Source organism: Filicampus tigris, chromosome 14 (assembly GCF_054856515.1).
Source record: "Filicampus tigris isolate MCC_2025a chromosome 14, RoL_Ftig_1.0, whole genome shotgun sequence".
NCBI lineage: Eukaryota > Metazoa > Chordata > Actinopteri > Syngnathiformes > Syngnathidae > Filicampus > Filicampus tigris.
In genome coordinates, this window is record NC_141230.1 from 21,760,815 (window position 1) to 21,776,759 (window position 15,945).

At 42.4% G+C, this 15,945-nt stretch overlaps 2 protein-coding genes across 3 annotated transcripts; both read left to right on the forward strand.

Moving 5' to 3' along the window:
* Positions 1-2,170: 2,170 nt before the first annotated feature.
* On the forward strand, positions 2,171-12,114 carry cops8 (COP9 signalosome subunit 8). 2 transcript variants are annotated; one of them, XR_015089485.1, is made up of 8 exons: positions 2,171-2,342; positions 3,300-3,370; positions 3,446-3,494; positions 3,903-4,035; positions 10,206-10,313; positions 10,395-10,457; positions 11,556-11,691; positions 11,798-12,114. XR_015089485.1 is itself a non-coding variant. In XM_086050969.1 (7 exons), the coding sequence occupies exons 1-7, from the start codon at positions 2,271-2,273 to the stop codon at positions 11,633-11,635; spliced, it is 576 nt and encodes a 191-aa protein (XP_085907095.1). In that variant the 5' UTR covers positions 2,171-2,270; the 3' UTR covers positions 11,636-12,114. The 2 variants fall into 2 exon arrangements, 1 of the variants encoding a protein (XP_085907095.1); XM_086050969.1 differs by having other exon boundaries at positions 11,556-12,114.
* trim63b (tripartite motif containing 63b) lies at positions 4,132-7,475 on the forward strand. Its single transcript, XM_086050967.1, has one exon. It carries the CDS (start codon positions 6,097-6,099, stop codon positions 7,138-7,140), a length of 1,044 nt encoding a protein of 347 aa, XP_085907093.1. The 5' UTR covers positions 4,132-6,096; the 3' UTR covers positions 7,141-7,475.
* Positions 12,115-15,945: the final 3,831 nt, after the last annotated feature.

Below are 15,945 nucleotides of genomic sequence, written 5' to 3' on the forward strand. Positions count from 1 at the left end.
AAACAGTTTTATTTGGGAGTCAACATAAATAATAAAGAAACATCGTATGATCTTTTTTTATTAGTTTTTAAAAAAAAAATTAAATGTTGAATTTAAAATGGTAGATTCGAAATATTTTTATATGTAAAAATTAATAACTTTTTTATTTCAATGTATTTGAAAATTTTATTTTAATTTTTAATGTATTATATTATTATTTTTTAATTATTATGGCCGCCTGTAACAGTTGGAATATTTTATTTTTTCTTCTAAAATGTAAATTTTTATGTACTATTTTTCTTTTTTTTTTTTAATAGAATTTTGTATGGATATTGCGAAATGATGGCTACTTAACATTAGTTTTTTGTTTTTAATGTTAAAATCTGTTCAGTTATTTTACTTATTACTTATTTTATTAAAATAAGTCATTTCTTTTAAAGTATAATATTTACAATTAATTATTTATATAAATTAATGAATTAGAAGTAATTGTAAATTGTAATGAACTAACATTCCGTCCATTTTCTCTCCTGCTTATCCAGTCATTGCATGTAGTAGTATATTGCTTCTTTTATATACCATAAGGAAATCAATTGACCAATTATTTAATAATGTATAATGAAGTTGAAAAATGTGCAATGCATTTTTGCATTTTATTCAACCAATTTCAGGGCGGGAGTGGAAACAACACAATGAATGTAACTGGCTGTCAATAATGAAATTTCTTGTTTTGGCCAGCCCAGGTCGAGACTGAGCAGAATACGTATTAGAGTGAAGGACTGGTCAAACTGGGCCAACCACGTGACCAAGCATGCTCTTAGTGGCCAGTGTGTCAGCAATTATCATGACTTGCATTGTGTCGCTGTCAAAAACACACTGACACACCTTTAAGCCCAAAGTAAAGAAGGATTAAGTGCTTGGGGGGAGGTTGTCAAATCCCAACCAAAGAAGATGCAGCACCCGAGTGACCAATACACTGCACACCTGACTTTTTTGGTTCCCCATATTTGGAACATGACACGCGTGCCTGGCAGCGAATCACCATGAAAAGGTCATTGTGCATCTGTTTTTCCTTTGAAAATGTTCGTCCTGGTTTCCAAGAAGCAAGATGGTAAACATTTTAACAGCTGTTTGGGATCAATACATGATATACAGCTCATTACGCAAAGCTCACTCAGTTGTTTTGGTGGCACAATGCAGCTCCCAAGGGTACTTCGGTCCACCAAATGAATGGATCGATACAGTTGGCTACAACATTGTGGGCCAACTGCACGATGTCATTTTTGTACAAATTGCATGTGAGTGCTCAAATGCTGACAGTGAGTGAAATGAAAGGCTGTAGAATTCGTTGTTAATTTGGTTAATGTGGTAGCATTAGGCACATTTGTCAAATATTTTCATCTATTTGAAGACTTTATTGTGGAAAATGTGGCACAATCGTCATTGTGAAAAAGAATTCCCAATAGACTGTGTCCTGAGTTGAACAGTTTTGAAGTTGGAATGGTGTGGAAATAGTGGAGAAATTTAAGGATTTGGTACGAATTTTACATTTGTGCATTCGTTTTGCAGTTTTGTTGTGTAAAACGTGGAATTGTGGGGATAGTGGGGAACGTAAACAATAGTTTCCAACAAGATGAACAGTTTTAAATTGGAACCATTTGGAATAATTTGAGACATCTGGATGAATTTGAGGATTATGGAAGGATTTGTAAAATGTCAGCATAATTTGGGGGATTTTCTTGTGGAAAATGTAGAATAATGATACATGTCTGAATCTGGGGAGTGTGAAAAATAGTTCCCAAGATTTTCTGAATGAGTAGAGCAGTTTGTGTTGGAATAAATGTGAAAGTACGCTATGTTGATCAATTGTATATACTGCTCTCTTGCGGCCAAAAGAACAAAGCAGCATTTTCATCGGGGCTGTTTTTTCCCCACTGAAGCCTGTATTCTTGATCCATCTTTGTTTATATATACTGTTCTGAAATTTATCTATGTATTTTATTTTATTTTATTTTATTTTATTTTATTTTATTTTATTTTATTTTATTTTATTTTATTTAAGTCTACTTCGTGAAATTATCGAGCGTTTAGTGTAGTCTCTAAAATTCGTCGGTGGCCTTTTTAAAAAAAGTATTATTATTATTTTATTTTATTTTTTTCTTTCGTAAAGGTTGCTCAGGTGCAACCTTTCCGATCCTCCAAGTGCTTCCGGGTCACCTCGCTCGGCCTAGGAAGAAAAGCAAAGCTGCTAGGCGAAAACACAAATCGAAAGAGGGTCAGTCCTCCTCACCATGCCTGCTGCTGTGATTATGGAAGAAAACTTTGACAAATTGTTAGAACAGTGTGAAGCTCAAGAGCTCGAGGTATGTTCTTCGAATCTTTGCATTGATGTGCGTCTTGTCCCTGCTGATGCTTTACTTTGGAACCGCAAATAAATAACTCGTTCAGGGGCTAATCAAGCGTACACTTCCCGACTGGCTGGGGCTACCAATGTAGACACACTTCCAATATTTCGCTGAAAATGTCGTTGCTTTACTCCCTGTTGTGTGTTAGCTTAGCAGGAGTTCAACAGCTCGTGGCGAGTCGAATAGTTGAGGTGGGCGGATCAATCCAAACGTCGCTGTCAGAGTTACCAACGTAGTGATCATCAATTGTGCCTGTAATTGATCGATATTTTGTCCATAAGCGTCTGAGTGAGTGTGAGCAGTTGTTGTTTGTAAGGTGAAACCTGCCCCTTGCCCACAATTGCTTCAGATTAGGACTGCACATACCGTATTTGAATCGTGATTATGGTTTGGGCTGCCACGATTAACTGAACCTGATCGCCGGGCGTTATTATTTTTACATTCTGAAAGCAGGCTGTGCTTTCACATGAAATCAAGCACTTTCTCACCCAGTAGTCATCCCACCACTAGGGGGCGAACGCATGCCTGAGGCTTTACTAAGATGCCTGAAAATGAAGCCAGTGCACCCGGAAGCGGAGCTAGTCACTTGGTAGTGTTGTAATTTTGTTGTTAAAATATTATAAAAAGATTCAGCACAATACTGTATGTTAGCACACATCCCTAGCTAATTTAAAAAGGACATCAACTCTTAAATTTTAGGGGTGCTTGCGCCCATGGTTGAAAAGTAGTGCAATTAGAAATAGATGTTTTCCTAATATGATCAGTAATTGTGATTAGCAATTGTGACTATAATATTGATCAAAAATATTTTTTGTACCATACACACATGAATTATTAGCAAGTCTTCTGGTTAATTTCGTTTGTACTTGTAGTGTTCTACTTTATTACTTATACATTGTTGTTTTGTTCCAACAGGCACCAGGAGGCATTACGACTCCACAAGTATATGCTCATCTTCTGGCACTCTATTTACTACATAATGATATGTAAGTCACATACGTCATTAAAAAAAAAGGGGGGGAATATGTCTGTTTACTGATATGTCCTTGTGGTTTGTACAGGAATAACGCTCGGTATCTCTGGAAGCGGATTCCCCAGGCAATTAAAGCGGTAAGAGTCATTACTGTATACTCTCCATCTTACTGTACTGTTTCATCAGTGTAAACAAAGAAAGTCCATTTAATTTCTTGTGGCTAAATGCACCTTTTATTACTGTTTTTAAGGGATATTGTAAGTCTCCCATGCTAATACATGACAAATAAGATATTATGACTGATGGTCATGATTCTTGCCTGAAATGTCCTCAAAAAGAAACAACCCTACATGTGTTCATTTATTATTCCACATAAATAAATCATAAATGCAGAGGCAATCACCAGTTTGGTTATAAAAATAAATAAAACAGAGGCTGGACCAACATGGAATACAGAACACTCCAAACCAGTTTGTGCTTTATTCTTGTGGGTCAATTTCCAATGGTGACAACATTCTACGTTGATTTTTCTTTATTGTTCTCAGGCAAATCCCGAATTAGCAGCAATCTGGACAGTTGGCCAGCACATTTGGCAACGAGATTTCCCCGGTATCTACACATCGATTGCGGCTTATCAGTGGTCAGAAAATATTCTCCCGGTGATGGAGGCCCTTCAAGGTACGTTTTGCGAGGATACATACGTCACACGATGGTATTGTCACACGACTTGCTGTCTTCAATGAACCTAACATGCTTGGAGTTTTGAACCCAGAATATTTTACTGCAAGGCAGACATGCAGACACCTTAGTTTGACCTTTTTCAACTTGTCCATTTGGCATGTGTGATTGTATTGGCCAGCAGGGGGCGCTAATTGAACACTGCTTCGAGCCAGCTAGGAAGCCAGGTTAGAATGAGAAATAAGAGAAACAGTTATTTCATTCTATCTTTGAGCACCAACGCCAGTTTAATTTCACAGGCAGATGAAACACAAACTAAAAACGTTTATTTTTTTTCTTTTGTTTTTTTTACCCACCTTCACATGTTTTTATCTATACTTTGGAACATTTGCATCATGTGACGGTGCCTTGTGCAAGCGTTTTAATAATAGCGTCTTGGTCATGTTTACGGTGCCGCCTCGTGTTGATGTGCCAGTGGTGTGTACAAGCTGACGTACAGTTTGTCACAAGACTCTTCGCGGAACTCGCAGGATGATAATTGCAAGTGGACGCGTTGACAGATGTGAAGATTTCACTTTGGAATTACAAGTAAACAAAAGCTGATTGAACCCACCTCTTAGGTTATTTTTGTTTCTCTATATGTGTGACAGTGTGACCCACTGCATGTTAATTGAAAAAACATCTACTTCTAGTGCAACCGCTAGTCACTCACTCCCCCCAAAAAAAACATTTTTTTAAAGTTGATACATTTTTTTCAAAATCAGAGATAAACATAACTATGTGTTGTTTCTGTGTTAAACTGAGGTGAAATGACATGTTCAACAGATAAACAAATGAATGTAAAATATTTTATGAATGAGTTACCTCTTTCCCCCTACGCACACTTGTAGTAACCCTTAAAATTCTGTTTAGCATAATTGGGTCTCTTGAAAGGTGCTATTATTGCTCGGTCGGTATTTAATACTGGGGGAAAAAAATACATTTCAAGCAAAAATGATATTTTTATTAAAACATTTTTTTTGAATGAAAAACTTTAGTTTAATTTGAGCAACAATATAAAAATCTATACAAATATTAATTTTATGATGCTTATTGAATTGAATATACAAATATTAATTTTATTATTCTTATTAAAATCCCTCAAGGGCAATCGAACTATATTTCATTATACTTACATTATACCAGTTTCTAGGCGTACACAGGTGTCAGCAACTTGTACATATTTTGTGTTTTACAGTAATACTCAACTATATGTATAATTTCATACAGTATGCACCTGTGTCTGCCGCCGAAATGCGCAGGCGCAGTCATTGGATGGTGCAAGCCATCATTGTCGACAGCCTGAAAATAACAGCCACGCGCTTTTGTTCATCGTTGCCCATTTCCTGTCTTTGTGGCAATTCACTTCTTTCTTGACAATCGCCCCATGTATTTATGGTTCAATACAAAAAATAACAGGGTACAATATACCGTATGCGGAGTGTCAAAAGCCGCCATTTTTCCATTGCAGTACGTCACGAGGCGTTCACTGCTCAGTCACTTGGTGTGTGACAAAGAGTGCGTGTTTGTCTCTGGTTAACACCGAGGCATAACAAACAAACAAACAAGCAGACAGACGTGGAACAGCATCTGCCTCACAACATGCACACTGGCTTGTTTGGCTTCCTTTTGCGTCAGTCACATGCACCCTGTTTATTTCTCCGTTCGACCAACATGTCCACCTCTCGCTTTGGATGCTGCACACGGCCAACTGGGGCATGTGACACATGCTGCAATGGGGAGGAGGGCGGGGGTGGCCGGGGGGTTCATTTCTGTGAAAAGTTCCCCGGCCCAGCGAGCAAGCAGGCAGGAATGTGCGCTTTGGTTGGTTAGATCAAATGTCACCAGCTGTAAGGGAGGCGGTATAAAGGACAGTGCCGCTAGTTGACCGGCCAGAGTAGACCTACAAGTGACCTAGTGGCGGCACACCGCAAGGATAGCAGAGCGTCTTGTGTTACTCATTCCAAAGACCCTTTCCCAGCGGCCAACAAAGAAGCCGGATCGGACATTTACCTTCCCGTCATGGACGTCCAGAGGACCGGATCCTTGGTTCGCCCTCCGAGCCCCATGGACAGCCTGGAGAAGCAACTGAGCTGCCCCATCTGCCTGGACATGTTCACCAAGCCCGTGGTCATCCTGCCCTGCCAGCACAACCTGTGCCGCAGCTGCGCCAGCGACCTCTACGACTCGCGCAACCCCTACCGCTTTTCCGGCGGCGTCTTCCGCTGCCCCACGTGCAGGTTCGAGGTGGTGCTGGACCGCCACGGCGTCCACGGGCTCCAGCGGAACCTGCTGGTGGAGAACATCATCGACATCTACAAGCAGCAGCAGCAGGAAGTGAGCGGCAACACGGAAAGCTCCCTGAAGCCCAAAGAGTCCAAAGAGCCCAAGTGCCAGGAGCACGAAGACGAGAGAATCAACATCTACTGCAAAACCTGCCAGACCCCGACGTGCTCCATGTGCAAAGTGTTTGGCCAGCATAAAGACTGCGAGGTGGCGCCTTTGGAGAGTGTCTACCAGACCCAAAAGGGCGAACTGAGCAACGCCATCGACAGCCTGGTGGCCAGCAACGGACGCCTGCAGTCTCTGCTCATCCAGATGGAAGACGCTTGCCGCGCCGTCCAGGAGAACGCCCAGCGAGCTAAGCAAGGCCTCGCCGAGCGCTTCGACCTGCTCTACGCCGTCCTGGAGGAGCGCAAGACCATCCTCCTGGAGCAGATCGGCAAAGAGCAAGACGAGAAGGTGGCCGCGCTGCGGGCGCTCTCCCAGCGTTACGGCGAGCGACTCCAAGCCAGCACCGACCTCACCGACTCGGCCGTCCGGGCGCTGGAGCAGAGCGGCGCCGCCGAGTTTCTGGTGGCGGCCAAGGGCCTCATCACGCAGACCAAAGACGCGGCCAAAGGCTCCATGGGCGAAGAGCGGCCCGAGCCGGGTTTCGAGAAGATGGATCATTTCGCCGTGTCGACGGAGCACGTGGAAGCGGTGCTGGCGAAAATGGACTTTGGCTCAGACGACGAAGATGACTTCGACGATGCGGAGGAGGAAGAGGAGGAGGAGGAGGAATAATGCAAAATGAAGTGATGGTGGACTTAAGTGCTTGTGAAGGTGTTCTGACAAGAGTATGGCAGGGACTCGCGGATGTTAACGATATCAAGTTAGGCGGAGATGTGGGCTAGCGTCACTTGCCAGTACTTTCAGTGCAATATTTGACACCAGTGTTGAATACATAACTTTCCTTTTTATACTTTTGTACTTCTGAACCACTTGAATGTTGGTGTTAAGAGGAGATGTCAAGTTTAGAAAAACAAATGTGTTGCTTTTATTTCAAATGTAGCAGATGGTTATAGATAATTTGCAATGTCTCACTTTGTCTTGGTTGACTCGGATGGAACCCGAAATAAAGCTGCGTGACATGAAATTGTGAACCGTCTTTATTGCTAGCTCTAAGAGGACATGCGTCCATTGTCCTTTTGAATTGTTTCGATCAGAATGTGTCCGCCGCGCTCTTGGGCTGCATTTAAAAATAAAGGCATTGCTATGTCCTGCCTGCTTTGCCTTTGCCGGTGAAAAGCGGGGGCTATTTTAAGAGGTGAGAGGCTGAGAAGTGATAGCTGCCCGAGAATAGACTGACAGAGAAGGACAGGCCAGGTCCTGTCCCCCCCCCCAACAAGCACCCCTCCCACCCCCCGATAAAAACGCAGCGCCTCCTCTTAGACATCTTTTCTCAGCACGCTTCAGCCCAACTCTGGAGCGTCAGAAAAGCCGATGCAGTTGCCGCGCTCGTCATCGCCCCGGGGTCGAGAGACCGCGATAAAAATACATGTCTGCCGCGGGACTGGGTTACAGAAAGCCCCTTGAGATGACCTGCTTGGCTCGGCCGCTCGCTCCTTCTCAGCGGTTTCCAATGTGCGGCCTCAAAATGGTTCCAACATCGGGAGCGCTTTCATTAATAACTCTCATGTCAAGATGACCTGGTTTTAAACAATTGGATCTAAAGATAGTACAGTATTTGATAAAAAAAAAAAAAAAGAAATATATGAGAAAACGCCTTCTGCCAGCCTTGCTTTTGTTAGTTTTTCTTTATTCTATTTTCTTTCAAGTTTTTGAAGTGGTGATTGTGGCTTTTTCACAAAAAGTTTACCAACAATTTTGCCTGTGCCGCCTGTACCAAAGTGAAGAAGACTGTCCTGTCCGTACAGCAGGCGTTGTTACTTCTGGGCTGCTTTACCATCTGTTGTGTTGAACTTGGCCTCGGTGCCAAGAAAGCTCAAAACTATCGAGGTGGGCTGGAGTCAAATGTACTGCCCAGTGTCAGAAAGCTGGACCGCAGTTGTAGGTCACGGCGCTTCCAACAGGGCCGCTAGTGCGGTGTTAGCGTTAAGCTAGCCGACTTCCGTAAAGCAAAGTTATGTCGTTGGGTTAGATACACAATGTGTAATTCTAGTTGTTTTATGTTGAGTTTGACATTAAACTTCAATGGGAAGTGGCAGTAAACCGCTTCAAGCAAGCACTTGGGCTCTTTTTCCCCAAAAATGTTTTCTATGTGTCAAACTGTTGTGAAATTTGCAACCACCATCTAGTGTCTTTCTGTTTTGCCCTTAGATAGTTTTATAATTATGGTCTAAAATAAGCTTTCATACAAATATTTACTTTAACAATGACCTCATTAGCTTAGGTTAATGTGACACATCCAATGTACACTACACTGCTGTTGTTTTGTAGTTGCGTTAGCCGCTAACATAGCAGGAGGCATTAAAGTGTGATTCATTTTTCAACAGAAGCACATGAAACATTGATTAGACATAAAAGGAGAAGCACGGTTGTCATATAGCACACACCAAACAGATTGACACCATGATCAAAACTCATCAAGTTTTTACAGCAAAACAGCGAGAGGGAGGGAGTGTGAATGTCGACAGGAAGTTTTTCTGGACGGGAGGATGGGAAAAACGGGCTTGACAAATCTTGGGACTTCTCCTCCCAGCTGTCTTTTCTCATCCGACGATGTAATCGTCACGGCTGCGGGCCGCCGCGGTCCAAACAAGCGGGTGTGTTGATACACATGAGCAAGGTTGCTCGGATACCAAAAATGCCGAGCCGCAACCCCGAGGCATTCATGTGAGAGCTGCTGGAGGTGACGGTGCACCAAGCGCATTTTGCCCCGTGGCCCCCGTCGCACTTGACTCTTATCTTCTCAAACAACGGCAGGCTGAAAGAAAAATATATCGGGCAGCGTTGACATTTGACACACTCCAGCTCAGGGATGCGCAACCGGTGGCCTGCGGGCTGCATGTCCACCCTCTGAGTGGCCCCTCGGTTCATTAAAATCGATCAATCAAATCTTCTTGGAATTTTTTTGTTTTTGTTTTGTGGAGGGGCGATTACAAACATGTTTCCTCTACTACGGTGGAGTTCGGCACCCTGTTTGTGGATTTTTTTTTTTCTCCCCCCATTTTTTGGGGGGTGAGGGGTGTTTTTTGAGAGAGAGACAAGCTCCGTTCTTTGTGGAAAACACATATTGAAGGTTTATCAGCATTTTTGAAATAATTTTTTTTTTTTTAAATTCCCAATAATTTCAATGGGTGTCACTTATACACAGACTTTGCCATTTTCAAGCTGACACACATTTTGTCCATATTTAAGACTCCTTTGAACATTGTTGTTTGTGTCAAAAGCATTTGTCACGTTTACATCAACATCACCGCGCGTTTTGTCCCAGTTTTCCCTTTGGATTCCCAGCAAATCGGAGCATTACAATCGTAACAATAGAGCTGGAATGCCGGTTGCTCCGCTAACATACAATTTGGCACCGTTAGCGCGACACGTCAGCAGCTATCCAACTCTGTTATTATGTCGGAAGGTGACTAATTCACAGCTGGATTTCGCCCTCCTCATCCTGTACCGTAGAGCGAGCCGGGCAAATGTCACTTCCTTTGATGGCCAGCGTGTAAGAGGCTTTTTAAAATGGCGCTGAAAAAATGGAAATATCAGTGTCAATACTTGTTTTGTTGCCAATCCAATGAAGTTGTCATGATTTCATTTTGCCTTTTCATTATATCTACAATTCATATAAATGTTGCTGCCAGACACTTCTGTCCACTGACATCATCGCTCTCTATTTCGCTTCCCAGAGAGTACGCGACAAAGGGCCTACGGGCTTGTGGCGCAGGCGTACACTTCCATTACGGCCGAAGATTTCGCTGCCTTTGTGGGCTACTCGGTGGAAGAGGCCGTAAAAGGTAAGTTGATGCATTTTGGGAGTTGTGAAAGCGGTTGGTGGGCGTTGTCATTTTGACTTGACTGCTTCTGTTTGCCTAAAGGTGTAGTGAGTCAAGGCTGGCAGGCAGACCCCACCACCAGGATGGTGATGCCTAAAAAACCAGGTAGGTGGCGCAGTTTCAACTTTTAAATGGGCGACATTTCCACCCCAAAACCTACGCTGCTTTATTCCTTCCACCAGCGGCAGGTGCTCCAAGTGTAGTGTTAGGTGTACGAGTGGTGCTCGGGCTCCCTCAAGTGGTGCTCGAAAGCATCACTGCTTGAGTACGTCCAACACGTTTGTACTTTAGAACTCTATTTTGAAACTTTCATTTAGGGACAAATTTCATTCAGCTTTTAGGAGCAATACATTTGAATGACATCATTTAAGTACAGTTTCCATTTTCATATATTTAAGCGCAATGTTAATGTGGAAACTGTGTATAACATTACAGTAGCTTACGGTTGATATTTATTTACATATATATTGAACGGTAAAGTGTCTTCAAAATTTTGACTAGTAGCGTAGGCTACTTCTCGGGACGTGTTGTTTTTGCTATTTTCTAAATTAAAAAAATCTCTTATCATTTTCACATACTTACATTTGGATGTGATACAAAGTTTGATTCGACACATTGGTTGCCGACAGCAACAGAGTGAATACTCGTGAATGTGAACAAAAGTACAGTTGCTATGCTAGGAAATGTGAAGCACTTATTAGCAAGAAGAAAAGAAATGTCAAGATGAAATTTGCCATCTGCCGGACAACCTCGTATTCTTGTTTGTTTGCTTCTTCCTTTTTATTTCATTTTATTTTTGAAGTATTATTTTTTAAAGTGCCGTCACGTGTCGTCATTTCTGTGCACCAATGTAAAACACACATCTGCTACACACATGTTCAACATGAAACCAGCTCCGACCTACTCCCACCCTCGCCTCCAACATGCCACTGGTATGAAGGAGTCGTTCGTCTTCAGCGACCAGACAAATCTCTTGAAAAAAAAAAAGAAAAAAGCTGTCTAGTCGGGATGTTGCTTTAGTCAACTCGGTCACCTCTGTGTCATTAACATGACACGGGTGGCGTGAGATCATTTGCCCATGTTGACACCGGAGTTGAAACACGTGGCGGCCGTAGCGGCCAGTTAAAATCGGAGAGATGTGAAAGATGGATGACTCGATGCCACCCCCACCCCCCCGTTGTCTCTCCGCTGTCCTCTGCGCAGATCCACCCCCCGTTTCGTCGGTTCCCAACGAACAGCAGTTGGCCAGACTCACCGACTACGTGGCTTTCCTGGAGAACTGATAACCACGGCAACCCTTCTCCACACTTTCTCCTCATATTTTTGTAGACTCATCACTGTGCGTGCATCATTTTGTGATTAAAAAGCTACCCCAAAACACATGCGATGATTACTTCAAGTTTTTGTATGTAACATGAATGTTTTTGCTCCATCTCTTCCGACAGTGCTTCATTACCAGCTGTGTGATGTTTAGCTGCGTTCTAATGTGCCGAGTGTGCAGAATTTCTTCAATGAATTGAACACCATTTTAAAAATGTGGTGAGAGCGCTTTCATTTTTTTGTTATGGAACTCTGAGACGTCACCATTTCACCAGACTAGCCTAGCCGGATTTTCATTTGAAATTGATATTCACAATATTAAGTAGATGTTAGCAGACCATGTACACACAAACAGCAAAATCTGTCAGCTTGCTGACAGGGTGTACATTTTTGGCAAATGTTAGCGTTTATTGAGCACAATAAAAGCTGACTGTGCAACAAATATGAATGTTTCAAATTTTTGGGAAGTATTCATATCGATTGTTTTATTATAACAGAGTGAACATGTTAATGTGCAATTAGACATGCAAAATACACAGCGGGCCCCCACTGTTTGCAGGACACAGGCACCACAAAGAGTGAAAATCCGTGAATAATAAGTGGGGATATACCATGAATCAACATTTCCCATGAATAACAACAAAAAAAAAAAATCGTTTCAAAATCTTTTTTAAAAGCTGCATAAGTCCGCAGGTTCCAAACTGTGAGTATGTGGCGGTCCATTTTATTTTCTTCACAGCTGTCCACTTTTTCCTCCTGTCTCGGTTGAGGAAAGACAAATGTCACTGAACATTTCTTGTTTGGACATTGAATTGATTGAATTTTACTTTCAACTTGGTTGGTGTTTTGCATGTAGTGTGGAGGGGAATTGTTGCAAAGGAAGTCATTAGATGTTTTGAGCCTTCAATATCAACCATCACTAGTAACTAATTGACCAGATATTTAATACACAAGTAGAATATACCAGTAGAAGCTCTGGAATTGGCCTGCTTCCAACCCAAATAACCGACTTCCTCTTCAATTCCGTCTTTAGGGCCTTGAGACTTTTTTCCATGTGTTGTGTCATGATTGACACGTCCACCCAATTTCCTTTTGCTCAGCATTTTCTTCCTAACTTTCCAGCGGCGGATTTATCTTGGAACCTATGCTGCTCTTTCTCCCATTTCCACCAGTGTATCTTTTGACATTTGCAAGTGCTATAAATAGTAATATGTTTATGTTTCTGTGCCTATGTACTGACTCATGTATATTGCCGCATGCATGTGTGGCCGTGTGTTGAGGAAGTTCCACGGCCGGGCCGGCCTTCTTGACGGTGCACATGCCAGCGGCCGTGTGAGCGTGAGAAGTTACCCGACTCCCTGCTGGCCTTGGAAGATGTCCGCCAGGATTAAATTTGCTTTCCTTTGACACGTGCGCACGAGCAGATAAACATATCGCACCGGATGATACGAGGAAGCTGAACTTTAACTGCGTGTTTTTGTATGTTCTTTCTACAACCTGTAGGGCAAGCCATGTATCAAAACAAGAGCACAACAAACAAAATGGTAAGGACCACAAGTTGGAAGAATTTATTTATTTTTTTCACATTCTAAAAATACCTTATCCCACATTTTTAGTGTAAAGGTTTGGGAGCGTAAAAGCCGAGTAGCCGCCATCTTGATGTGAAGTCTCATCGTGTCCATGTTTCTGCACAGTGCCGCCATTTTGTGAACGGGCGAAGAGAACTGAAGAACTCACAGCCCATAAAATGGAGCAGGTACATACCACACTACCAATGTGCACCTGTCACCCGTTAAAAGTTGATGACGCTATATAAAGCCATAGCGATTGTTGGCCATTGGCCAAGCACGTCAAAATGTGTTTTGGTGCATCGATGTTGACACTTGGCAAACCACATGCAAGGTGTTAAAAGTTCCTTTTACAATGTTAAAATGTGTTTTTGTGTGTTTCAATACAATCGCTAAGATTGTTGACATGCGGGTAACCGTGTGCCAAATGTTACTTTTGTGACAAACGTGTTTCGACTCAGTCGGTAAGATCAATGTCGACGTTCGGGCATCCGCCTGTCAAGCGGTGAATGTTACTTTTACGACGTTAAAATGTGTGTTGGTGCGTCGATGCAGTCGCTAAGATTGTTGACTTTTAGGCGAACGCGTGTCAAGCGTTACTTTGGCGACATTGAAATGTGTTTCGATTCAGTTTGTAAGATTGTTGACTTTTCGGCATCCGTGTGTCAAGTGTTACTTTTGCAACACCAAAATGTATATTTCTCGAGGAGGAAGCCGAGCCACTTTCAGCAAAATGCGCTGAATGAAATGAGACTTTCTTAATTGCTATTTTGCAACATTAAAACGTGTTTTGGCGCAAAGAGAAATGTTGTTGAGGGTTGGACAACCATGTGTCAAGCGATAAAGCAAATATGACTTTTGAGACATTTAAATGTGTTTCAATGCGTGGATGCAATCGGCGAGGTCGTCTGAAAGACAAGCTGACTTGGGGTCCTGCTGATGGGGAGCTGTTTATATCGCTGGTGAGTAACCCGATGCACCCAAACAAATTGACACATTATTATGATGATTAAAATCCAGCCAGGCAATGTTTGTTTTGAAAGGAAGACTTGCCTCTTGCTGGGTCCAGAATAACTTGCATTGATTTCCTAGCTGAAGAAGAGAAGGTTTAGCGGCAAAACAATGCTTCGAATATGGCTAACTCGGGCATATGGTGCTACGCCAAAAAGCTGATGAGGGTTTTGAGGTCAGGGTTCGATGGAATAGAAATGCTAAACAAAACAAGTCTTCTTAGTAGTAAATTATTACTCCTCCGGACTGCACCAAAAAGTCTGACTATGCAACATGAACTAAAATATGGCCACAAAAATGTAAAATATTACAATACAATAGTAGACCAAAAAATACAAAATATTAGGAAATATATGTTACAACGAAATTGCCGAAATATTACAATAGAAGCTATTATAGAAAAAAATACATAAATGTACACAAAAATATTGCATTAGTATATTACAACAAATGATTAAAACATACAATACAAAATATTCAGTATAGAATACCTAAATGTATTTTAAAATTTCGAGAAAAGGAATACAATTAGACAAAAATATCGATAAAACTTCAAACATCTGAGACAAAATTATATAATACATAGTTATAAGAATAAGAATAAGAATAAGAATGCCTTTATTGATCCCACAGTGGGGAAATTTTCATTGTTACAGTAGCAAAGATATAGGTCACACAGGGGCGGCGGCATAATGTGGCCATTAATGTATAACATTGACGGCAAACATTTAGAATCAAACCTATGTAGATATACGCAGTAACATGTGTATATACACATGTGTATACACACCAACCTACATCTACATAAAAAATATGAGGAACACTCATTTCGGCCTGTACATAGTACAGAGGAAAAAATACTCTAAGTGACAGTGCTGCAGTGCTGTAGTGAAATGTAAGGAACAGCATTGGATAAAAATAAAACTAGACTAACAGTAGTGGGGAATGTTGAGTATTGCACGGTATTACAGTAGTGGGGAATATTGGGTATTGCACGATACGAGCTCAGGTGCAGGACTGCACAATTGCACTAATGACCGCCAGTTTGTAGAGACTACACAATGTTCTTGTTAAAGAGTCTGACAGCAGCAGGCAAGAAGGAACGGCGGAATCTCTCCTTTGCACAGCGAGGGTGTAACAGTCTGTCACTGAAGGTGCTGTGGAGTGCTGTTAGGGTGCCCTGGAGGGGGTGGTCCGGGTTGCCCAGCATTGATGACAGCTTGGCCAACATCCTCCTGTCCCCCACCGAGTCCACAGAGTCCAGGGAGCAGCCCAGGACAGAGCCGGCCCTCTTGACCAGTTTGTCCAGCCGCTTCTTGTCCCGGGCCGAGACGCCGCCTGCCCAGGTGACCACTCCCTGGAAGATGACCGATGCAACCACCGAGTCATAAAAGTTCCTGAGGAGTGTCCCCTGAACCCCAAAAGACCTCAGTCTCCTGAGTAGGAAGAGTCTGCTCTGACTCTTCCTATAGAGGGCGTCTGTGTTGTCGCACCAGTCCAGTTTATTGTTCAGATGAACACCCAGGTACTTGTAAGTTGAGACTCTCTCAACATCTGTTCCCCGGATGTTCACTGGTGCAGGTGAAGAGTGCTGGCGCCTACCGAAATCCACCACCATTTCTTTGGATTTCCCCGCATTGATCAGGAGGCGGTTCTGCTGGCACCAGTCCACAAAACCCTGAGTAAGTTCTCTG